Source organism: Natrix helvetica (genome assembly GCF_964273705.1).
Source record: "Natrix helvetica genome assembly, chromosome: 2".
In the NCBI taxonomy this organism is placed as follows: domain Eukaryota; kingdom Metazoa; phylum Chordata; class Lepidosauria; order Squamata; family Natricidae; genus Natrix; species Natrix helvetica.
In genome coordinates this window covers 241,297,899-241,322,064 of record NC_138552.1, presented here as the reverse complement: position 1 = coordinate 241,322,064, position 24,166 = coordinate 241,297,899, and the positions used below count along the sequence as shown (strand labels likewise).

Below are 24,166 nucleotides of genomic sequence, written 5' to 3'. Positions count from 1 at the left end.
CTTATTGTCTTAATTAGAATTATCACTGATTTTTTTGCATTTGTACCCTTTTCAAAAACTAGTCAGCATGATAATTTATTTTTAGGTGCTGCAACCTGAGGGGTGCTCTAGTACATCTCAGTTAAATGAAATAATGATGGCATCACAGACAACGCTGCTGACTGAAATACCTAGAGATGTGAATACTGACGATATGATTAAAGGCACATTTCTGATAAACTTAGAAGGTAAAGTAGATTTTTGTTACACATCCACAACATGTTGAATGTGTTTGGGGCATGTGATGATAGGACTAGAGGAGGACTTCTCTTGATCTAGAGATAAGTCAGCAAAGAATGGGCTCTCATGTGAGATTAATTTGAATCTTTTCTGAAATAGGTGGCGATATCCGAGAGGAGTCTGCCTATAAAGTCATTGTTCTACCAGCTGCCAAATCAAAATGCCCCCGTTGTCGAAAATACACTTCTGATTCAGCAGAGACTCCATGTACACGTTGTATGCAAATACTTGGTGAGAAATGATACCTATTCCCATAGCGGTCAAATAGCTGTGCTGGCTAAAGCAAAATTCACATTTTGAGAAAACGTGGAATATAGACGTATCTACACAGAAACCAACATATTGTTTGTCTGAGAGCTGGAAAGCTAAATTCAAAATTCACGTGTATATATTTAAGCTTGTACACTTAATAAACTGCTTACTAAAATGGCTGATAGTCCTTTTCTTTGTAAGTCAGAAAAGCAGCACAAGAGGAATTCAAATCGATGAACAAACTGGCTTTTTTAGTGTGGTGTTAGCTAGCTGACAGTTGACTTTAGACTTTAGCACTTAGGTGGTGCAGCTTTATTGCCGTTCGTGGGTCTGCATGAACCTTTTTTCTGTAGTTACTTCCAGCACAATCAACCCCCCTCCCCCATGCAGATCACATATCAGTAAGAAAAAAATATGTGGAACCTTCATCCTGGTGTAGATTTCTCAATCATAATTAAGAAATTACTTTGTTAAATAAGTGTTTGCCCTTTAACTGTGTAGCAATAAATATGAGCGGATGGCTCTGCTTTCCACAGAATGGGTGGGAGTTCAGTATTCAATTCATTTTTCACTGTGATTGTTAACCATTTAAGAGTGAAATACTGTTTTACAAAGTCTCCACTCACCGTCAACAACAGACAGATGGAAAGGTCTTCATGAACTTGGTTCTATCACCTAGTCCCACTGAATTTCAGACTACTCTGTCACAATAACTGAAGGACCACCATAGCTTCTCTAGACAACAGCTACCTAGTTCCTTCAACTGTTCTATGCTAACTTCAGCACTCCCTCCAGGGGTTTTCGAACTTGACAACTTTAGATACGTGGACTTCAACTCCCGGAGTTCCCCATCCATCATGCTGGTTAGGGATTTCTGGGAGTTGAAGACCACATATCTTAAAAGTCAGTCCAATTTCTCAATTGTTAACACTGTCATATATTGGAATAGTTGTGGGCCAAATATAACATTCAACACAGGGAAGAGAATGCAGTACACCAAATTACAGTTAGCTGTACAGCAAGGAAAGTTGTTACAAATGAGACCAATGTTTTTACAAAAGTGATAAACTAAAATTAGATTCCTGATTTTATTTGATATTTAAAACATGAAGAGGCAACACCTTTTTTATTTTCACAATGATAATTTTCCCCATCAGACAGCTTGCTCTTCATAAGTTGATACTGTTTTTATTGTGAAAACTCAGCCATAATATAACTGTAGAAAGCCATCCTTTAATGCTGCAAGTTTATGGCCAATTGCCTCTTGATTAAATGTAATTAGGCTATCATTTTGAAGAAGTATTATCTAACCAGCATACATAATATTTAAGAGCTCTGGTTTCTTGGCTTCTGATTGAATTCATCTTGTTTTAACATTTAAAAAGCAGTCTATTTTCTAGCACATAGGAAATTCTTAATATGTTAATTTGAACAGCACTAAATTGTTCTTAAGCAAACTATTACACAAATGCTCGGTATTAGAAATAAATATTTAGAGTTATACACAAATATACACACTGCTGGTATTACCCACCAACGGTAGATCTTAACATATATTTATCATCTCCTAAAGTCTTGAGCTGTTAGATTACCAAAGATGCTTGAGACTGTTTCATCAAGATGATTCTGGTTCTTATATACAATCTTCATTTTTATTAGAGACCTGTTTAGCCACCGTGCTTCAGTTTCAGTCTTGTCATGACATTCCTTCCACCGCTTCAATTAAATGCAAGGCAATGCTATACTGCCCATGGTTTTCTTGTAGGTGTTCTGTCACTTTATTTATCAATTTAGCTGTTGTAGTAATTGGCACTTCTACATTTTTAAGATCTTGTGGATCCTGCAGAGAGAATTGAGATAGTCTTTAGGTTTCTGTACAAGAAATAGACATGCCAGTTCATTTCTAAAACCTAACTGATAAACCTAAGAGAATCTCTATTCATGATTAGGAACATCCTTTTAAACTAGTTTTATGAATGAACCCTAATTCAGTGAGGAATATAGCAGATAACTACTGTTGAAGCTTTAGGATCATTTCCAAGAATTTTCAACCCTGCCACAGCCGTTCTTAGAAGATAAAAGATGAATGACTTCTTGCTTTATTTAGAAATTTGACAGCTAAGACAGCAAAATTCTAGTTACAGAAAGCAACCTCACCACTTTACTTCTGGGGTTAATTCTGAGATGGAAAAACCATCTTTAAAAAGACTGCTTACCCTACCCTTAAATTAACCATACACACATCATCAATTCTTATCTATGTTTTTGTGCAGTGCACTGAAGTGAAATAAAGCTCCGCCTCCAACTGCTGCAGGTATCATTTGGACCAATATGAAGCGGGTGTGTGCATTGTTCAATACATTTGTACAATAACATGGATTAAATGAAGCCCATCTCCACTCTGCACCATCCTTTTTCCAAAAAATATGCCAAATGCTGAGTGTACTACTTGTTCTGTATAAATAACTCATGAAATTCTCAAATAAATTACACACTCCCTCTTATGCTTCCATAGCAAAGTTCAGATTCCACGCCATATAGACTGTTAATATTTAAGCAGAGGATGCTATTAGGGAAATAGTGGTGTAAATGTCTTGTTGGCTCCTATATTGTACATCTTAGGTAAGCATGCTCAAATGAGTTGGCCCTGCTTTCCTGCTGCTGAGCAACATATATTACTCTATTTTCATTTTCACATATGAAACTTTTTCCCATCCATTTCATTTTTTTGTACAGCATTAATAAACAAAGGTACCTATCAACTTCTTAAATTACGGTTTTTGAATACACTGTTCCTTATCTTGCAATATGTTTAAAAGGCAGTGGATCTTACCATAGCTTTAAGCCAAGTGCAAAGTGTTGGAGGTAGTCTGGCCAAGAGCTCCATGCCTTCTTTTGTCTGAGTGTGCAGTAAAGCATAGGCCAGCCTCTGTCCAGCCAGCACCAACAACTGTGACGCAAGCACTTCTTTGTCCTCTACCTGAAGAATAGCCTGCATATACAAGACATCAACTATGTCAGCTGTTACTCTTGCGACACACAATACTTGTTTTTCAAAACAACTTTTGAAAAGAAGCCACTGATGGATGGAGATACATGCAGGTCAGTCCAAGAAGGCACCTTCCCATGAAGCTACTTTTCATTTTAAAAGGTACCCTATCAAAAGTTAGTTAAAAGTATTAAGAGACCAGTTTGTTCACAAAAAAATAATATTGTAATGGTCAAATGTACAAATTTGTAAAGCCAACATACAAAGGTAGCCAAGTTTTTAAAAATCAAATTTAACTTCTTTAACCCCTGCAAGACTTAGTCATTGCACGGCTTTACTCTATTGTATAATACTGTGTTGGCATTTCAGAAATGGGGTGCATAGGGAAAAAAGGGTGAAGGTCATGTGTGTGTGTTTGTGAATATGTGCATAAATATGTTCTAAAATTCTTGCTTATATAGGGCATCAAAAAAGCACCACCATACAAACATAAAAACGTTTCTTGATCCATGCATAAGAAAGTGCAATTAATACCAAATTTGGAGATTTCAAGTGTCTCATAAGTAAGCTGTCTTGGCTTAGGGGTGACTAGTTTCTGAGCAAATGCTGAGAAGGCTCCAAAAGCTTTTTCTTTCTCTTTTAATAAAAACCTATTCTTAATTCCTACTCTCCTTCCCATTTTCTGCTACAAGGCACAAAGATTGGAGGGCAGAGTCCTGAGGAAAACAGGTGCACTTCTCTTTTTTTTGTTTAGATGTGTAAGAAGGTATCCTTTCTAGATGGCACACCAGATGAATACGTGCAAAAACATCGGTACCAGTGCCAGAAGTTTATTTTAGAGACAGGAGAAATTTCTCACACCTATTAGCTGCTTATCTGCACCTGAACTCACTGGATCGTGGGTGTTAAAGTCAGAACTATACCTAACAATGTTTTCTGAACATTTTCCAGGATAGTATTGCTATAACACTACAGCTTTTCACACAATTGTATAGGTTTGTATTAATATAGGTTCCATATGGTCTTCAGAGGGAAGTAGGTGTAGACTAACCACTACAGTTGCTTCTGCTCCCCAACCCACATCCACATAAAAGATGCTGCAGTGGAGGAAAAGCACATGAACAGTAATATAGAGCAATGGATCCTGATTCACCAGAATTTCATCTAAATTTGGAGGAATGGTGTGACAACTGTGACAGCCAATTTGGGAAATGTTCTCCACCTTAAATAAGACACGGTATTATAACATCATATACTTGGTTATTCTCTCTGTAATACACTCTCCATAATCACTTAGAATACTTTTTTAATCTGCTAGAGTCAGTTTATCCTTTCTCTAGCAAGCTTTTTTAAAATTCTGCAAGGTTTTATAATCAAATATATTCAAAATGCATCTTTGCATTTATAGGGCGGGGGGGGGGGGGAAACCAAGCCAGGATTTGAGAGTAATGTAAATACACTCTCCATAATCACTTAGAATACTTTTTTAATCTGCTAGAGTCAGTTTATCCTTTCTCTAGCAAGCTTTTTTAAAATTCTGCAAGCTTTTATAATCAAATATATTCAAAATGCATCTTTGCATTTATAGGGCGGGGGGGGGGGGGGAAACCAAGCCAGGATTTGAGAGTAATGTAAAGGAGTTTTACTAATAACCATGACAAAACTGTGCAATTTATAGATCTGCTGCTGCCCTCAACAGGCAGAAATGCATGACTGCTGTACATACATTTTCTGTGTATAAAATGTATACCTCTTCTCCAAGATGATCCAGGCCGTAACTATAGAGCTCACACACATAGTGCCGTCTGATTATATCCTCAGCAATTTGAAGATGATGTGCCAGATCCAAAGCCAAGGCAGGCCAATCCCTGTCCTTCAGTGACACTGCAACTTCTTCTTCCGATCTGTCTGTCATCTGAGACGGAGCTTGGGCCTGGGCCAGTGCACTCACCAGTTTGGTTAAGAACTTGCAAGCAAAAGAAAAACCACATCAGCACCAGTTTGCAAAAAAGAACACCTACGCTTGTTCATTTCTTCCCCAGATTTAACTTACTTGATGGCGTAAGCTAACCAGAGTGGGATCTACTTCTCCACTAGGCAGCAACTGAATTGAAGTCAAGTCTTTGAAAAAAGCATTTTTACCCTGTAAGAATAAAACACAGAGGTACAAGATAGAAAACAGCTACACTTGCTTAATATAAGTATACAGTATGCAAAATATGGGAGTAAATAGGCTGCTTCCCAGGTCAACTCAGCATTAATTTCTGCTCGGACTTTGTAAAGTCAATTAGTCTTGATTCCTATGTAGGTGGATGAAATACAAAATCTAACTTGGTAGGAGAACTGCCCAAAAAACTTCCACCAACTTCTAGATTTTTCTATTCTAACCACAGCTTCTCATTCAGTGCCCTGCATGAGTTTAAACTCTAGGGTTAGAGATACTCTTCACATCAATTAACTTCAAAGGTGGTATTCAGCAGTTCTGACCAGTTCTGGAGAACCGGTAGCGGAAATTCTGAGTAGTTTGGACAACCGGTAAATACCACCTTTGACTGGCCCCGCCCCCATCTATTTTCTGCCTCCCAGCTGATTGGGAGTCCCAGCTGATTGGGAGGAAATGGGGATTTTGCAGTATCCTTCCCCTGGAGTGGGGAGGTAATGGAGATTTTACAGTATTCTTCCTCTGCCACACCCACCAAGCCACACCACGCCCACCAAGCCACGCCCACAGAACTGGTAGTAAAAAAATTTGAATCCCACCACTGATTAACTTGGAGCTCCCATTCCAGAGTCGCCAGTTTTCAACAAAGTGTCATGTCCGCATACCTTGCTATCGAAGAGAGAGAGGGGTTTCACACTCTTCAGGGAGAACTTCATGGTTCCATACAAGACGATGCAGAGCACGGACTGGTGCTCAACCAGAGGATAATGGATGTGTTTCTGTTCAAGTGCTAACTCCACTAACGAGCTGTGCCCTTCAACAGACACCCAGGCATCTTCTGTGTCCAGCACAGGAAGTGGCATTTCATCACACCGTATATCGGCCTGATGCAGTAAGAAAGAGAAAAGCATTGGTATTTTAAAAGTAATTGAACATGGCACATTGGCCATGTTCAAAGAAACTCAGAGGTAAGTTGGAGAAGGAGGAAAATTATCAGCAGGACCAGGAGTAACAGTTGCATCAAGAAATCTTACTTGAAAATTAAAATAAAAAATGTACAGCTAAAAAAAATGAAAACATTTATTCAAGTGGAATGTGGCTAAAAATTGCATTCTGTTACTATTTTCTGGTTTACAGGAATCTTTGGCAGCAATCCTTACATAAGGTTTAATGTACAGAACTATTATTGACATTACTTTGAAATTGGTCAGACTGATGAGAGATGATGAATGTATTAGAAGTAATGTTCAGTTTAGGTTGAGGAAGGAGCTGTTACCTCCATGAGAGTCTGAAGAAGATCTGAGCAAGACCCAAGGAAACAGGACACTGCGTTGTCACTCATCCCTACATCCTATTTGACAAAGAGGAATTCATTTGTAAAAAAAAAAAAACCATTTCTTGAATATGTTTTAAAATATTTGTAGATGGAAATTAAACATTTAATGCAAAAAGAAGAATCTGAACAGTAAAAAATGAGTCATGCAAGCCTCAGTATTCAATGCATTTTTTAATTTATAAAGTTCTTTGACTAAATGTTTTATATATTTTTGTATTTATGTCTACATATTTCATCAATAGTCAAATTTATATTTAAATAAATTGAAAATTACTAGATACATTTATCTGCCTCCAGTAATTTTTCAGTGGAATATGTCATTGGCAAGATGAAATCATACCTAAAAAATGAACCTCATGTACTTATAAAGGCTGGCCAGGTGAGGGCAATGAAAATTGTTTAGGATTTAAATGGGGCTGGGGAAGAACATTAGCTGGCACCAAATACTAATCTAGAAGGATTTTTAAAGGATTGCAAAATATTCAGATTGAAATACAGATTCTCTGAAATGGCCCTAATTGGAATATTTCCACCCCTTTGCTAAAGTTTCAAAAGTTTGAAAGGATGCAGACACACACAGGCAGCAAGTTTACAAAAAATGGTATATTTTTCATCAAGAATTCTATATAATATATAATTTGTGGAATTTAATTCCTAGTTGTCCAATGCTAGCTCTTTAGGAGAAAGATGTTGAACCGATTCAGCACAAGGCTGCTCAGGCCTTTTCCTAGTTTGTTCTTCCAGTTGAACTTTAAAAGAAATCTGAGCAACTGGCATCAGCATCATTTCTAATACAACAGAGGTGGATAATGGATATGGAGCTTACTTTGTCGGAAACAAATTCTGCATCACTCAACCAAATCTGATTGAGGAAAAATACAAGATAACTGGGCCAGTAAATATACTAGTGTGTAGCAATAATTTCTTAAAAGGGCAGGTGATTGAGGTAGATGGTCTCAAAGATTCCTTCCAATCTTTAGATTCAGTGAAAACATTTTTATTTTTAACTTTGTAAACAAATAAAGCTCCTCATTCAATCCTAAACATCAGAACTACCTTATTGTAAAAACATGCTTAAGACAGAGGGGAAAAGTGAATGGAGGAGCGCAAATCTGCTTGAAGTCATGTTCGCTTCATGGAAATTTGTCTTAAATATCATCTTAAATTAAAAACCTAAAATAATAGGTGTCTCTTGGGCTGAGCTCACAGAAAGGCGAGCCAAATAAAATGATTAAATAGCTGGAAGCCAAGGCTATTGCCTTAGCTTAAGTTGGCAGAAATCCCCAAATTCTGGTTAACACAGAGGTCATCAGATCTTGTAAGCATTTTTTAAATAAAGAAAAAGGTTTACTTGCCCGTCTGCATAACCTGTCCTTTGGTGCTTTTCCAACCTATGACAGAAATTTATTTAGAAGGACTCAATACGCTAATATATTCCATCTCAACAAATAGATAAATTGCCATCTCTTTTCACCACAAACATTTTTTTAAAAAAAAACCCTCCCTCCTCCCTACTTCCCATATGTTTATGGGTATGCGTGAAATAACATTTCTTTTAAGTTATGACTAGTAGCGAAGTCTTAGTGCTTTTCCCCAGAATTATTTCAAACTTTTAATTAACTAATTAGTAAATCAATCTAGACAAGTCTAGATTTAGTGATGAAGTGATGAGGAAAAAACATTCACTGATGGACTTCAGCAGCAATTTAAAAAAAGATGTTAAAAAAATCACTGAGAAACTCGGTTTAAAGAGATAATGTGTTCAGTTAAGAGGGATGAAAAGATTTTTTTTTCTCCCTAGAATTCTCCCGCAAGTGCAAGATCCACTTATTTTCCCCCCTGGGGGTGGGGGAGGGAGGTTGGTGAACTTATATTTCTAGCCAGGTGCCTTAAGCTCTCTCCTGAATTGCTGCTGAGTGCAAAGAGTATATCCTAAGAGCTGCTGACTGCCTCCTGACAGGAGTAGATCTGTAATTTGGAAAGACTGCATGACTACCATGTGAATCCAGAAAAAACATTTAGCTAGCTGAAGTAAGTGTTGACAGATGTAGCAAGCATGCCCACATCTCTTCTGTAATATGTAGTGTGTAAAAATATTTTTCCTAATAGCTTTCAAATCAAAAGAACTAACAGTTCTACTTTCTACTGTTTTGGTTAGACACCACCTTGGGCGCTGTGTCTTGTTTTGCACTCCCCATAGAGTAATAATATCCAAATATTTGAATGCTATTCAGAAAGAAAGCCAAGCTCTTTTCTCTAGAATATCAATGATGAAATAACAGATTTAAATTAAAAGAAGGCAGGTGTCAATGGAATATCAGAAAATAACCCCAGTAAAGTAAGCAGTGTTTAAGAGTGGAACCAAATTGTCCTGAGAGATAAATTAGCTCCTCTTCTTTGAGTATAGCTAACTACAGAATTGTATAACTTCGATTCAGTCGTAAGAAAGGGTTGAACTTAGTGACGTGAAAGTCTAAGCCCATATAGCTAACCAAGTTTCATTTACTGAAAGAGAGACCTCATATAAAGCGATATCAGATATTCTATTTAACTTGGTTTTTTAATATAATGCAATACATACCTTGTCCATTAAGTAGGTAGCAGCAGAGAGCCTTTTCACTATGAATGTGTTCCACATCATTAGAGCAATTCCTGAAATAGTTACATAAATTTAGGCCGGCCTGAAAGCAACATCAATGGTTTTGCCAGGAGACTGCATGTTTCAAAAACGCCAATAATAAATATTTATACGGTTTACTTATATATAAATACTAAGCAGTTTCATTAACAAAGTAATAGTAATTGATTAAGGCTAGCAGTTACAGATTAGGAAAGCCAACATAAAAAATATGTGCTTTAAGAAAAAACTGAAAAATCTAAAATGACTGGACCTGATGTACAGCTAAGAGTATGTCTTTTCATGGGATCAGTTCACCCCAGAGCTCTACCTGCAAGTGACCATTAAGTAGTAACCTGAAAACCATGGTGAAAGCTCCAGGAGGGAGTGAGGGAGTTAAGTATCATTAAATGAGTAGGAATTTTTATTTGAGAGAGGCTCCACCCTTCTCATATTTCCTGTATTTGTAAGTAGCAATGTGTTGCTTGGAGATCTTCAAATTATTTATAAATTAATAAGCATTTACTAATGTAACGGGGCACTGACGAACATGACATACAATGTTTATTGTGAACCAAGTCCAGTTTTGACACTGACTTGAGAATACTTCAGTATTTCCACTCAGTTTTGATTTGCAGACAAAAATGACAGCTGTGGACTCAACACTTAGATAATTCTGAATCAAATTCTCTACTTCGCATTGACACTTCCAAAATACTTTCTTTATTCTTACCATGTTGAATATGACCATTATCAATGCATCCAAGATGTTCTATGGCTCTGATGAGAAAATGTGCTTCCTTGATTAGAAAAACAGAAATAACCAATATTAGTCAATAACCAATATTATGTGCAATGAAGCACATAAACAATAATCTTCCCAACTACTTATTATTTCAATTTATTATTTCAGGTTGTGTTACAGATAATATTTTCTGCGTACAGATCTTTATGACCAGATAGTGTAGGCCAGTGGTGGGCAACCTTTTTTTTCAACTGAGCCAAATCTCGCCAAAACCACGATTGAAATTTATTTTGAGAGCCACATTTTTAAAACCGAAAATACATAGGATGGTACACTGTTTTTAGTTTCAATAAACTCTGGCATTTGAAGCACGCAAGTCTTAAAGCTGTCAAGTTACAAGATCCTTGCATCCCTAACCCTTTAGGAAAAAACCCCCAAGGGGTCTTCAAACCTGACAGCTTTAAGACTTGTGGACTTTAACTCCCAGAATTCCTCCTCCAGTCATGTTGGCTCAGAAACTCTGGCATTGAAGCATGCAAGTCTTAAAGCTGTCAAGTTGCAAGACCCTTGCACCCCTAACCCTTTAGAAAAAAAAAAACCAGGATTCTTCAAACCTGACAGCTTGAAGACTTGTGGACTTCAACTCCCAGAATTCTGAGAATTGAAGTCCACCAAGGGCATCAATCATATTAGCCCAGGGATCTGCAAAATTGGCTTTTAAGACTGGTGGACTTCAACTCCCAGAATTCTGAGAATTGAAATCCACCAGTCTTAAAACAGCCAACTTTGCAGACCTCTGTGTTAGCCCAAAGCCTGGCGCTGGGCGGGCCTTGCTCCCCCATTGGTGGAGCCCCAAGAAGCGAGGAGGGAGAAAAAGAGATGGAGGCCAAGGAGCTTCCCCCCCGCCCCCTCCCAGCAAAAATCTAACCGGGGAGCCGGGCGGGCAGTAGCAAATTAGCCGATCACGCCGCGTGGGCAGTAGCAAATTAACCAATCACGCGGTGTGATTGGCTAATTTGCTACTGCCCGCCCGGCTCCCCGGTTAGATTTTTGCTGGGAGGGGGGGGGAAGCTCCTTAGCCTCCGTTTCTTTTTCTGCCTCCTCGCTTCTCGTCCCCACTCGACTTCAGGATCCTCCCTAATCATTGTGGGTCGAAAAGAAAAAAGGGAAAGGGGCGCTTGTTTTGAAGTGCCTGAGAGGAGGGAGGGGAGCGGGCGCCCGGCACACAGAAGAGCCGCATTAAAGTGTGCAAAGAGCTGCATGTGGCTCGCGAGCCGCGGCTTGCCGACCACTGGTGTAGGCCATTACAACACAAATGCTGTCTATTCACAGAAGCAAATTATATATATATAATTTGTCTCAGCTTTGTTCAAAAGTTATTCAGACAGAAATAACCACAGCTGAGTTGACTCGTCTCAAAGTATGAAGTAAAAGTTATTATAACCACGAAGCAGCATATAATGGGACCTATCATAAATAATTTCTAAATATTCTGATATATTATTTAAGGTTGATATGTTGATATCAAATATTTGATAAAATATATCAAACATATTTGATACATTTTATTTCAATTACCATATCCTGGGAAATTGCAGCAAAGTTTTAATAGTGATAAAGTACAGTTTGTATAGTTGACATATAACCCAATCTTCCATTGAAACAGTTTCTGTATCAATACAAAGTGTCCCTTTTTTCAGCTCAATATAATAATGCTAACGTGGGAAAAACATTTATATGCTATCACTTCCAATAAATTATGACAATATCAATGTGCCGAATGTGCCCTATCACTACGAAACAAAGAGGATAGCATACCCACATACCAAAATAAAATTATCGTACAATCATAAGCTGAATGGGAACTTGGAGGTCTTCTAATCCAACCACTACCTTTATACCATCCCATGTAAATTGTTGTCCAATTTTTTCTTGAAAACCTCCAGCAATGAAAAACACCCCATAAGTCCAGAAGGCAGCTGTTTCATTGATTAATTTTTTTCACTGTCAGAAAATTCTTCCTTAATTTCAGTTTGAATCTCCCTCTGATGAAATTCCCCCCCCCCCCATTGCTTCTTGTCCTGCCCTCAGGTGTGAGACATCTCCCTTGGATGACTCCTGCACTTTTCCTCAGAGGCCAGCTAGAGGGAGAATGAGCTCATTCCTGGCACAGCAGGAACAGAGTTAATTCCTGACCCTGAACTGCCAGCAGAAAAAGAATTACAGGCTTCGGTTGGGGACAGCTTGCAGGCCAGTGAAGAGGAGGGGGAGAAGCTGCCTTCCTAGGTGGATTTCACAGCATGCAAGGCAGAGAAACTGAGATCTGCCAGATTGCTTGGGAAAAGGCCCCGTTCCTCTTGATTGGCTGCACTGGGAAGCTATTTAGCACGGCAGACAGAGGGAGGCGTTGCTGGGTTGTGGCCGTGTTTGTCCATGGGTTGTGGCCGTGTGTTTGTCCGTGGGTTGTGGCCGTGTGTTTGCCCGTGTTTCCTGCTTACTTTTGAGATTCTGAACCTCTATTACCAGTAAGCTAGTGTGGATGTACTTTTAGTTTTGCCTGGGGGCTTTATGTTCATTTCTTGGATTTACTTGTTTGAGCAGCTTGTTATTTGTTTTATGGACTAATTGGCCATTGCCTGGGGAATTAATCTGGGCTTGCTCCTGGCTGGCTTCATTTGGGACAGTTCCAAAGCCAAGTGAAGGGAACTCTGGGGAATACCAATAAAACTATCCATAAACTACAGTGACATGAATGTGTGTGAGTGAGTGGGGCAGCACAAGGTGCTATGCAGAATAAATCAATCCTCTCTTCCTTACGACAGTACTTCCGCTATTGGAAGATGGCTATCACATTACCCCCAAGTTGTTCCTTTTTAGGGGGGGAGGGGTTGGTTAGGCTAAATATACCACGTTCCCTTAACTATTCATCATAGGCTTTAGCCTTCAGACCCCTTATCATCTTTGCTGTTCTTCTCTGCACTCTTGCTAGGGCTTCACATCTTTTTTGTGCCGTGGCAACAAGAACTGATGCAATATTCCAAGTATGGCCTCACTAGTACATATAGACTAGTACTATCACTTCCTGTGATCTTTAAGCTATCCCTCTGTTGATGCAGCCTAAGACTGCATTGGCTTTTTTGGTGATTTTAAGCAATTTTTTAGCCTACCTATTTTCTAACTACAGAGCCTGAACAAAAAATAATGAATTACTGTCATTATCTGAAAAGGTCAGGTAAGATTGTGTGTATCATAAAAAACACAAGGAGTAAGGAAATGAAAGGCTTCCTTTACCTCTGGGTCTTTGTTCCACTGTACAACATACTCCCAGCAGGAATGAGCATGGAGGACATCCATCTCCAGGCTGCAAGGAAACTGTTCATATGCTAAACGGAGTAGTTCTGGGAACATGTTTTAAGAAAGGATGATTATTATTTTGAACTCCACTGCTGCAATAAACAGAAATAAAGAGCATGCCTGGAATTATTTTTTACCTAACATGGGTTCCATGCTCGGCTGGTCTTCTCCACCTTTACCTACAAAATTGCTGTCAGTCTGCTGTGGTTCCTCCTTCCTTTCTGCTTCATTGTTCTCTCGGCCTAATCTGAGTAAGGACAAACCGAGGTCTTGCTTAAAAATCCATTTGGCTACACTGTCAGCAATGCCTCCTAAAGGAAAGTCAAAACGGTTGAGGATCAGTTTGCAAATTCCCAGAAAACAATGTTTATTTATTTCTACTGTAATCTTAAACTTTGGAATTTGCTGCCATCAGATATAGTAGTGCACCAATAGGGAGACAGGACTGGACAAATTCATGGAGCACTTAGTTCTCAGCGACTACTACATTGGGGATTTCATTTTATCTATGAACACTTAAAACATTTATAAATATAGAGGTCTGATGACTATACTACTTCCTGTCTCACAAGCAGCATACTATATTTTAATGTCGATTCTTTAAATAGTCGATCAACGTCTTCTCCATGCCTATGCGTCTGAAAGTGTAGACTGCTGTTTCTGGGCATGTTTCAATGGGTGTAAGATGAAAATGGTTTGAAGGACAGTGCCTGGGGATTCAGCCACAGGTGGGATTCAACTGTTTTTCACCAGTTCGCCCAAACCGTTAATTAATTGCTTATGCAGTTCAGAGAACCGGTTAAAAATAAAGTGCAAGAGAGGGATTTCTCTCTCTTTCTCCCTTCAGTTAATAGCTCCACTTAACAGTTGCAGCTGGAATGCAGCCGATACACACTGCATCAAGTAAATAAACAGCAGACAGAAATTGACAGGATTAGGGCAAGGAAACCCATCAATCACCCACCTAGGGATGGGATTAACCTCTTCCCTTCAGGAAGGAGGAGGAGATTACAAGCTTTTTCATTATAAAAAGTATTAAGTAACACTTCTGCGATCAGCTGATACTCCCTGGAGTTCCCCAAGACCTTTTATAGCTGCTGCAGTGTTGGCTACTTCTTGTTTCTTCCTTGGGGAAAAGATACAGGAGGGGACAATGACGCAGCTTGATCATACAGGCTATGAATTTAATGCATGTGTGATCCAGCCAGCGATATTGTTTCTGCTGTGAAGCATCCCATTTAGAACATAGAGAACATAGAACAATAGAGTTGGAAGGGTTGATGGCTTTTGGCAGCACACCAAGGCTTTCAATTAGTCTGAGCAGCTGCTCTTAGTTTCCCTCTCAGATGCTGCATTTGGTTTGGGATTGACTTTTTTAAAAAAGGGAAATGGCTGTTTTAAGTTTTCTGCATTGTTTTAATGGTGCCTGGCACTGTCCCTTTGGGTGTACGTCCCTCAATCTTTTTGAAAGCCTCTAGTGATGAAGCACCCACAACTTCTGAAGGCAAGCTATTCCATTGGTTGATTGGTCTCACCCTTAGGAAATTTCTCCTTAGTCCTAGGTTGCTTCTCTCTTTGGTTAGTTTCCATTGTTTCTTGTTGTGCCTTTTGGTGCTTTGGAAAATAGACTGACTCCCTCATTTTTGTGGGAGCCCCTCAAATTTCCTGACAGAACACTTAAATTAGTGGAACAACTTGCCTCCAGAAGTTGTAAATGCTCCAACACTGCAAGTTTTTAAGAAGAGATTGGTAATCATTTGTCTAAAGTGCTGTAGGGTTTCCTGCCTAAGCAGGGGATTGGACTAGAAGACCTCCAAGGTCCTTTCCAACTCTGTTATTCTATTCTATTCTAAATATTGGAACAGTGCTATTTTATTGTGAGTTGGACTAAGGAGAAATTTTCTAAGAGTGAGACCAATAAAGTTGGCCACACCCACCCAGTCACATGATCCCATTTCCCACAAAAAACACAGGAAGCCACAAAACCTGGGTAGGTATGGCTGGTGGGGGTGTCATGTGACTGGATGGGAGTGACATTGAGTTGGTCACAGCTACCCACTCACATACCCACCAAGTCAAGCCCTCCAAGCCACACCCACAGAACCGGTAGTAAAAAAAATTGAATCCCACCACTGGATTCAGCATAGTCCAGGAATGCTGGTAGCCTTCTGAGCTTCCCTTGCTTTTCTTTTACCTCTCATGCTACTCAACCCTTCTCAGGCTGGCTGGCCCTACAGGATTTGAGGAGACTATAAACTGTATCAATATTATACCTTTTAAACCAGAGAGTTTTTATATATGAAAACGACACCAGATTCCAGGGCACGAGGGAAGAACTAAAATTGGAATGAACTGGTGGGAAGGTGTGTCATCCTCCACAGACCAAGTTTCATGTGCCAATGGGACATTTAGGCAGGCTACTTATTTATTTATTATTCTGTGTGCATACACATTTGTAATTCTATTTGTCATGGAATTTGGACTTTATTAAAGATAAAATGGTTGAAACAAGCTCAGACTGTTCCCAAACAAAACTCTTCATGTCATGAAACTGTCCCCAAGAGGATTTCAATGGAAATACACTGTCAGTCTCAGTCCCCTCTGCAATTTCCTATTCTATTTCACACATTACTCTGGAGATTTTCTTGGGCTGAGTCCCAAGCAGCTACCCCAGGAGAAGAAATTAACCGCCACCCTTTTCCATCCCAACCCTTTTGGCAGGGGAGGGGATCACCTTTTCCTCCTTCAAGCAACTTCTTTACAGAAAGTCTCCCAAGGGGCTCAGCCTGCAAAGAAGAAGCTGGGCTTGTCTTCTTGCTCAGTTTACTATTCAGAAGTGTCTGAAGTATTAGGCAATCCTCTAATTGTTTCAGGAGAAGCTTCCAGTATTCTATATCAAGAGAGACGGCTTCCCAGGAATCTGTATCAGCACCTACAGTTATTTGGGGAAACTAATAAAAAATGCTTTGTGAATTTCTCATATTAACAAGCTGACATTTTACATATTGCGTGCAGAAAGTCCAGATTTACAAACTTCAATGATGAAAGAAGAAAACAAGTTGCAGCATTCTGTCATATGTTCAGCACATACGTATTGTATTCATACGTGCTATTTTTAAGAAGGTTCCCTTAGAGATGAGAAACAGCAAGTTTCTCAGTAAATACACATAAGATGTTTACACATTTCATATGAAATTGCCAGAAGTTTAAATTGAGGATGGAAAGAAGCCGGCAGTACTGCTCTATTGAATCTAAAAATAAAACGGGTGAACAGGGAGATCTGCATCTCTTCAACTCCTTGGAGAAAGGACATGATAATATAAATACATGTATTATAATCTGTGTTCACACAAGGACTGAGATAGAGCATGAGCAAATTCAAAAACAGTCAACTTTTGTTTAGTAAGGAGAAACATTTGTATTTTGTTTACATTACATTTCTTCTACTGACACTTAATGTGCTTATTAACAATAATAAACTATAAAGTAATTGTAACTTAAAAATGCAAACAAATGAATCAAGGCACCGTAAAAGACACCAGCACTGAGTCAGTTAAAATTTTCTTCTAAAAACAAACCAGGAGACCCCAAAGGTTTGTTGGCATCTGCTAGTGAGAGAATTACAGAAACCCTAGCCTCTTTGTACAGCAAGTTCAAAGGCCTGGCAGTAGCTGTGTAGAATTTAAGATAGCCATTTCATAGTATTCATAATGGGCAAGCAACATATGAAATTTAGTTGCATCCAGTCATTGCCTAAACAATGAGACCTCACTTGTACATTTTCCAAGATACTTTATAATTGGATGTTTAGCGGAAAGTATTAAGAATTGATTGTTTATTTTGGGGTGGGGGGGGCTTTCCCCCCCCCTTTGTAACCAAAGGACAGAATCTGAAGTTACATACCTTTTTTTCTGCAATGCTATCACTTATCTGTGCTGTTACTGAATGCCCAACATGAGCAAATATCAAAGCAGCTCCATTATTCTCAGACTGAATACAAGCTGTTCTCATTTGCTGCCACCAGGGGGAAATGGACTGAGAATCCCAAGAATCATCTGTAGCAACCAAAGTCAAAAACATGCATGTGGGATGTCAACAACAATTAGAAAATGCATTTACTACAGAGGTTTTATTCCCAAATAATCACTTGTGAACAGGGAAACTTGTTTACTGATAGATTAAGAGAAACTATTAAAAACCAAGTTAAGGGTATCTGTACATTTAGAGACCTCAGGTGTAGAGGGGGAGAGGATTAACTACCTACAGTAAGATCAAAGGAGTATTTGCAAAGTCTGTCAGTTGAGCACGTGTAGAGAGTATGGGAGATGACCTTGATGGTGATTTGCAAGATCTGTTAACAATAAGGAGTGACAAGAAAAGAGGTATGATTATCAGACGCGCAAGGTTGATTTCAATTACACACAAAGCCTAAAACTATTTTTATTGGGAGTGGCTATAATAACAGAATTGTGCAAGTCTGATCATGCTATACCCTCCTCCCCCTTCTTATAACATTATGGATTGGGAAGGTCTCTATCTGAACCTCTTCCACGCTTTACATTTCTGTGGACTTAAGAAGTATTTCATTGCTTTATAACGGATCTTGCATATCTCCATCAAGGTAATTTTCTAAACTCCCTACACAGCATGTGGATATCCAGATCTTTTCAATGACATCATGGGAATTTTTTTTTTAATTTGCATGCAACATTAGGTCTGTAATATCTGCTTTCAAGATCTGGCAACGGCCCGTTTTCAGAAATTGAGCATGTTCACTGAACTTCTCCCACCTGTCATTCTGCTCAGAAGTGACAACGCAGCTTGAAGGCAGCAAACTGACTGGGTTCTTTGAAGAACGATCTTTTCCTTGGAAAGCCACACACTGAGCAGAAGGGACTAAAAAAAGAGGTAGAAAGTTTAGGAGGTTTAGTGAGAACAGATTTGGGAAATCACTTTTCCAATCAATTTAGTAAAATTTTCTAAACAAAAGAGAAGTTACTTCAACGTTCATCTGTTGACCACTGCATTCATATTGTTAATATCCTCTAGAGACAGACAGGATTTCAAGTTTGAAATCCTAGTCATCAGTATTTGTTCAATCATTCTTTCTCATTTTAATCATGATTTAATTGGGAGAGAAGTTCCTTATCTTCTGCATTTACATTCTATAAAGAGTTATCCTAATTTTAAAATGCCAAACATTTTTTTCTGATGTTTTCAATCATTTTGGCTTAATCTGATTAAGTAAAATTGCTTTTAATTTTTCCCACATACATCTCAACAAAGTGGATAATCTCAGCAGAATTTTAATCCATAAGACTTTTTTTTCTCATTTTAGCTACATGGCAACTAATTGTGTGTTGTATGTGTCCTGTCAAAGAATCATCCTGTCAAAGGTCTAGGGTTCACTGGTTTCCCATGCCTCAATTAAATTCCAAAGGAAGATACCATAAGGGAATTCCTTAGTAAGGGGTTTCTTCCAAATCAGAAAGCATGAATAATTGAAGAGAGTACAAAGAATGTAAAATATGTTTAACAAGAAAGAAATACAAGCAGCTTTAAATCTTGCAACAATAAAGAGGACCAAAACAATCATCACAAATATATCTAAAGTTCCCTGTGAATACAGTAGAAAATAGGAAGCCTTTTTTCACAGGGAAAGAAAACTACGGGAACTAAAAGATAAATTTTAGTACAGCACTTCATGGAAGTAAATTTAAAAAATATGTAGCTCAGTCTTCACTCCTGGTAACTCCTTCCCCTACAGTTTTCTAGGTAATATTTTTATTTATTTTTTACCCTGCCTTTGCTATTTTTATAAATTTCTATATTTCTATAAACAGTGATGGCAGGATTCCTTCTTCCTCCTCTTTTCCCCACAACCCCATGAAACGGGCCGAGCTGAGAGAGACTGACTAGCCAAAATACTCCAGCCAGCTTTCATGCCTAAAGTAGGGCTAGAACTCTCAGCCTCCTGGCTTCTAGTCTGGAGTCTTAACCACTACACCAAACTGACTCTGTAACAAGTTAAGCATCCCATTTTTATGACAGAGATGTAGCCAGATTGGTTTTTTTTAAAAAAAAATATTTTTAAACAAACACAAACGGACAAAACAAAAAACACTAAAACGATCTTCCATTACAAATTATAGATGTGTCAGTTGGTTACAAAATTTCTGTGCATCACTTCCATAGTCATCACTTACAATTCATATCAAATCACATATTTTTAAATCATATATATATATATATATATATATATATATATATATATATATATATATATATATATATATATATATATATATATATATATATATATATATAATGTCTTTGGTTGTTCGGGTTTTCTCCCGCGTAGAATTGGAAGTATCTTCACGACGTTTCGATGAAGTCTCATTCATCATCTTCAGGCTGCTGCTTCCGGCTTGGTGCTTCTGGCTTGGTGCTTCCAGGAGCAATGTGAGATCTCAGCCGGTTCCTCTTTTTAACTGCCAGTGGGGGTTTGTGCTGATTGGGTGGGAGCTTGGCTGCATTCTGATTGGGTGGAGGTGTATTCTGATTGGTAGGGGCTTGGCTGTGCTCTGATTGGATGGGAGTTTGGCTGTGCTCTGATTGGATGGGGGCGTGTTCTGTTTGGATGGGGGCCTGGTTGTGCTTGTGTTAGTCTGAGTTGCAGAGGGATTTGAGCTGGTGAGCTGCGTTACTGTTGTTGTCCTCCACTTTCTTCATTCGATAAACATCCTCAATTTTTCCATCAATTTTTTTCTGTTTTGTGTTCTATATTCTCCAATCTCTTCTCAATTTTCTCTGTTACTACTAATATTTTTTGTATTTCAAACATAATCATTTGCAATGTTAAATTTTCTTTTTCCTGTTGTGCCATTCTTCCAACTTGTAAACACTGCCACTATAGCATTCAAGGCTTTTTGTTAGATTTCAAGCAAGTTCATTATAATCTTTCAAGTCAAGGCTTTGTCTTCCCTCTAATCCAGCTGCCGATAGAACTCCCGAAGAACACCTGTGTAAACAACCTGTGTTCTTCCTATTATCACTCTCAATAAACAAGCTGAAAAGCCTTGAAGTGTCAAATGATCAAAGAGAAAAAAGAAAAAACAATGTTTCCAAGCCTCCAGCCTCTAAGTGGCAGTGTTACTTTTTTCCCCTCTGTTGTACAGCCTTCTTTGTATTCCTCTTTATATCTTCTTTATGTTCCAAACTTAAAGAAAAAAGATTCTTAAATGGAAAGAAAAAACAATCCAATCAAGCATTGTAAAAAAAAAAAGAATTTTTTAATCCATAGGTATAAAAAAGAATAAAAAATAGAAGAAAAACTAACCCATTCAGTTTAAAAAATAGGAAAGATTTTCAAAAATTCCACCCATAAAAAGAAAAATTAAAAAAAGGTAACACACTAAGTTTAATGCGGCTTAATTTCACCGATTGCTCTCTTCTGTCTTCAATTTTAATTTAGCTTTTTTTTGGGGGGGAGTCTCTTTTCTAATAATAAAATTCCCTCACCAATTTGTCACACTTTCTTTCCGCTTTCTTTCCGTTCCAGAACTGTCCCAACTTCAGCAGCTTCAAAGGCTGCGATTCTGTCATCAGAAATAAGAGCTTCTCCTGGATCAATCAGGGACTTTGCGGTGTCCCTGAGATCAGCAGGGTCTGATCTCTATCACCGTCTCTACGGAACAGTTTAGGTCCAAAAGGACCATCCAGCGGCAGAAATATTGACTGCGATCTTGGAGCTCCTCCTCTCTGCCAGATTGGTTTTATTATATATGCCTTTTGTTGCAGATTAGTAATCTAATTATTAATTCAATTAAATTCAGAACCCTTTAAAACCTATAGGAATACAAATGAGCAAATTGTTTCTATATATGTGTCTTCTCTCCAATCTTTTTCATGTTTTAATTCTCTTCCACACCCACTTAGTGCTATAATTTAGATTCTTATTCATCTATCAAACACTGGAAGTTTTTAAGAAGATGTTGGATAACCATTTGTCTGAAGTGGTGTACGGTTTCCTGCCTATGTACGTATGGAGTTGGGACCTCCAAGGTCCTTTCCAACTTTGTTATTCTATTCTAACAAGGAGAGCTATTTCCCATATATTGGCTATAAACCAACAAGCAATTAGAATATAGGCCTGATGGCCACAATAAAGAATAAAACAGGCAACACTCACCAATAATATCTGGCGGCTAAATCCTGCAGACTTCAAAGTTTGACACATTTCTTCTATTGAACTTTCTCCATGTAAACATTTCCAGAAAAAAAATCCTCCTGTACATATACATAGAAGACATCATACATTTTTTTTACTTCTTCAACCCTCTGTTCTACCCATTAATTTTTTTCTGATTGAAAACAGAACTATCTATCAGAAAGTGAAGATCAGACCTATTCACAGTGAGAGTAAATTACATCAATGAGAGCTATTTATATTCTGCATTCTCCTCCTCAATTTATGGCCATTCATTTAACAATGGTTCAAAGTTATGACAGCCTGGGTAAAAGTGACTTACAATTTGTTCTCTCACTTATGATTAATGCACCTCCCCCGTGATAACAAGATCCTAATTTGGTTGTTTTGCAATTAGCTTGCATTTATGATTGGCTGAAGCATCCTGTTGTCACATGATAGCAATTTACAACCTTTTTTGCAAATTTGGAACAAAAAACCCACACACATTAGGGAAACTGGATTCGTTTAACAACGTGATTCACTTAACAAGCAGCATAAAAATTGGGTCCAGCTCAACTTATGACTGCAATGGAATGACTTATGATGGAAATTCCAGGCCTAATTGTCTTCGTAAATTGAGGACTACCTGTATACAATCTTGTTCCCACTGTACTAAACCAATGTTATTTCCATTGCATAGATCAAGGCAAGTCTGCTCTGTAAAGCATAAAGAGTACTTCCTAATATTAATGTCTTCAGGGAGCTCCTTCAGAAAAACTTCCTAACTAATTTTTTTTTAAAAAATCTATTACCCGAGCTCATTAATGAAGATTATGTTAATAATCCAAGCTCATACCTAAAGCCACATATTCCTTGTCATCTAGCTTTTTCACATTAATTGCATCTTTTTCATAATCCAGGTAATCCAAGAAAGTTTTCACAGGCAGCATTCCATCTTCATCCTCTACAAAATGTACTGAAGGCTGGGTATTCTGCTGTTTGTACTTCTCAAGTAACATCTGCAGCCTAGTGAATTCTTTTTCATCTAATCGGAGTAATTTAGCCAAGACCTTAAAAGCAATAAAACATGAATAAGAGAAAGTCAGATTTACCCTTGAAACTGCTCTCATATTCATTCATCACAATTATTCTGATAATAAATTTTGATTTAAGATATTTTGCTAAGTAGTTGTTATGTTGCATGGTTCAGGATATTTTTCCCAATATCCCTTGTACCATTGCAGAAAATCTTACATGCACTGAATTTATTTCATGCAACAACTGAATGTATTGATATTTCTAAAAATGTTTGCTTGGACATCTGGTATAACTCACATTTCAAAAATGTAGCTGCCCATTAGTTAATAAATAAAGATGTTAGAAATATTTAAAATACATTCTATTTTCAACTGGATACATAGATTGAAGTAACCTAGAATACTAATAGAACTAATTTAATTCTAGCCATAGGTCAAAGCTTTTCTCAAGAAGGCTATTGAAAATAGCATCATAGAAGAACTTCAAATTATTTCATATAATTTTGCGAAAAGCAAAAAAATAGATCTCATAAGAAATATACCACAAAAAGTGTATTGCATTGACTATCTGCTGCTCAATTCTAGTGCCATTATTTTTTTATCTTCATGTTATCATTTTAAGTCTACAGAAACACAATATATAAAGCAAGGTTTGATACTTCCCTATGGTTCACGTGTTAAACACCAACACAATTAAGATGCCGGTTTTTTGATAAAACATCTCCATAATGCACAATATTGTCAGTTCCAATTTCAGAACAGTAAGATCAAAGAGCTGAGTATAATGCCGTAGATCTACCTGCATAAATGGGCTTCCTTGTCCAATGCAAGTCCAGTCCAGTCCAAAACCGAAGGAGTAGGCAGACTGTGGAAAACTTAGTGCTCTCTGAGCTTGGTCTTTTGCTTACAGAGATTTTATAACTGAACTTGATTAGCGCTACAGAGAGCATTGATGATATGACCTAGTTGGATATTGAAACATCTGCAAGCAAACAACCAAGCTTAGAAAGCACCAAGGATGCCACAGTTCCACACTGACCTATAAATATTGTCTTCTTGCCTGGAGAAGGAAGATTCCATTGTGCTCACAAACTCCATAAATGCCTATCACACTTACATGCCATAAACATATTTTTATTTTAAAAAGAGGGCTGTATGATTTTTTTCTACTTTCTTTTATACACACGTCTGCATTTCAAGGGTGT

The 24,166-nt window shown here is 38.0% G+C and overlaps 2 protein-coding genes across 4 annotated transcripts in view; one reads left to right on the top strand and one right to left on the bottom strand.

Annotated features, from left to right (window-relative positions):
* Positions 1 to 704, top strand: part of IARS2 (isoleucyl-tRNA synthetase 2, mitochondrial) — a 36,268-nt gene extending 35,564 nt beyond the window's left edge. The window contains exons 22-23 of the mRNA XM_081945758.1: positions 86 to 227; positions 379 to 704. Of these exons, the coding sequence (XP_081801884.1) occupies positions 86 to 227; positions 379 to 521 (285 nt within the window). The 3' untranslated portion in view covers positions 522 to 704. The remainder of the gene's footprint in view (positions 1 to 85; positions 228 to 378) is intronic.
* Positions 705 to 860: 156 nt separating this feature from the next.
* Positions 861 to 24,166, bottom strand: part of RAB3GAP2 (RAB3 GTPase activating non-catalytic protein subunit 2) — a 58,745-nt gene continuing 35,439 nt past the window's right edge. For all 3 annotated transcript variants that reach the window (XM_081945755.1, XM_081945756.1, XM_081945757.1), the window contains exons 20-35: positions 22,781 to 22,994; positions 21,925 to 22,022; positions 18,524 to 18,629; positions 17,637 to 17,788; positions 16,468 to 16,684; positions 13,871 to 14,044; positions 13,671 to 13,777; positions 10,368 to 10,434; positions 9,599 to 9,669; positions 8,373 to 8,408; positions 6,958 to 7,032; positions 6,347 to 6,565; positions 5,574 to 5,663; positions 5,271 to 5,486; positions 3,365 to 3,523; positions 861 to 2,371 (exon numbers count right to left, since the gene is read on the bottom strand). In XM_081945755.1, coding sequence (XP_081801881.1) covers positions 2,228 to 2,371; positions 3,365 to 3,523; positions 5,271 to 5,486; positions 5,574 to 5,663; positions 6,347 to 6,565; positions 6,958 to 7,032; positions 8,373 to 8,408; positions 9,599 to 9,669; positions 10,368 to 10,434; positions 13,671 to 13,777; positions 13,871 to 14,044; positions 16,468 to 16,684; positions 17,637 to 17,788; positions 18,524 to 18,629; positions 21,925 to 22,022; positions 22,781 to 22,994 — 2,145 coding nt within the window. In that variant the 3' untranslated portion in view covers positions 861 to 2,227. The remainder of the gene's footprint in view (positions 2,372 to 3,364; positions 3,524 to 5,270; positions 5,487 to 5,573; positions 5,664 to 6,346; positions 6,566 to 6,957; positions 7,033 to 8,372; positions 8,409 to 9,598; positions 9,670 to 10,367; positions 10,435 to 13,670; positions 13,778 to 13,870; positions 14,045 to 16,467; positions 16,685 to 17,636; positions 17,789 to 18,523; positions 18,630 to 21,924; positions 22,023 to 22,780; positions 22,995 to 24,166) is intronic.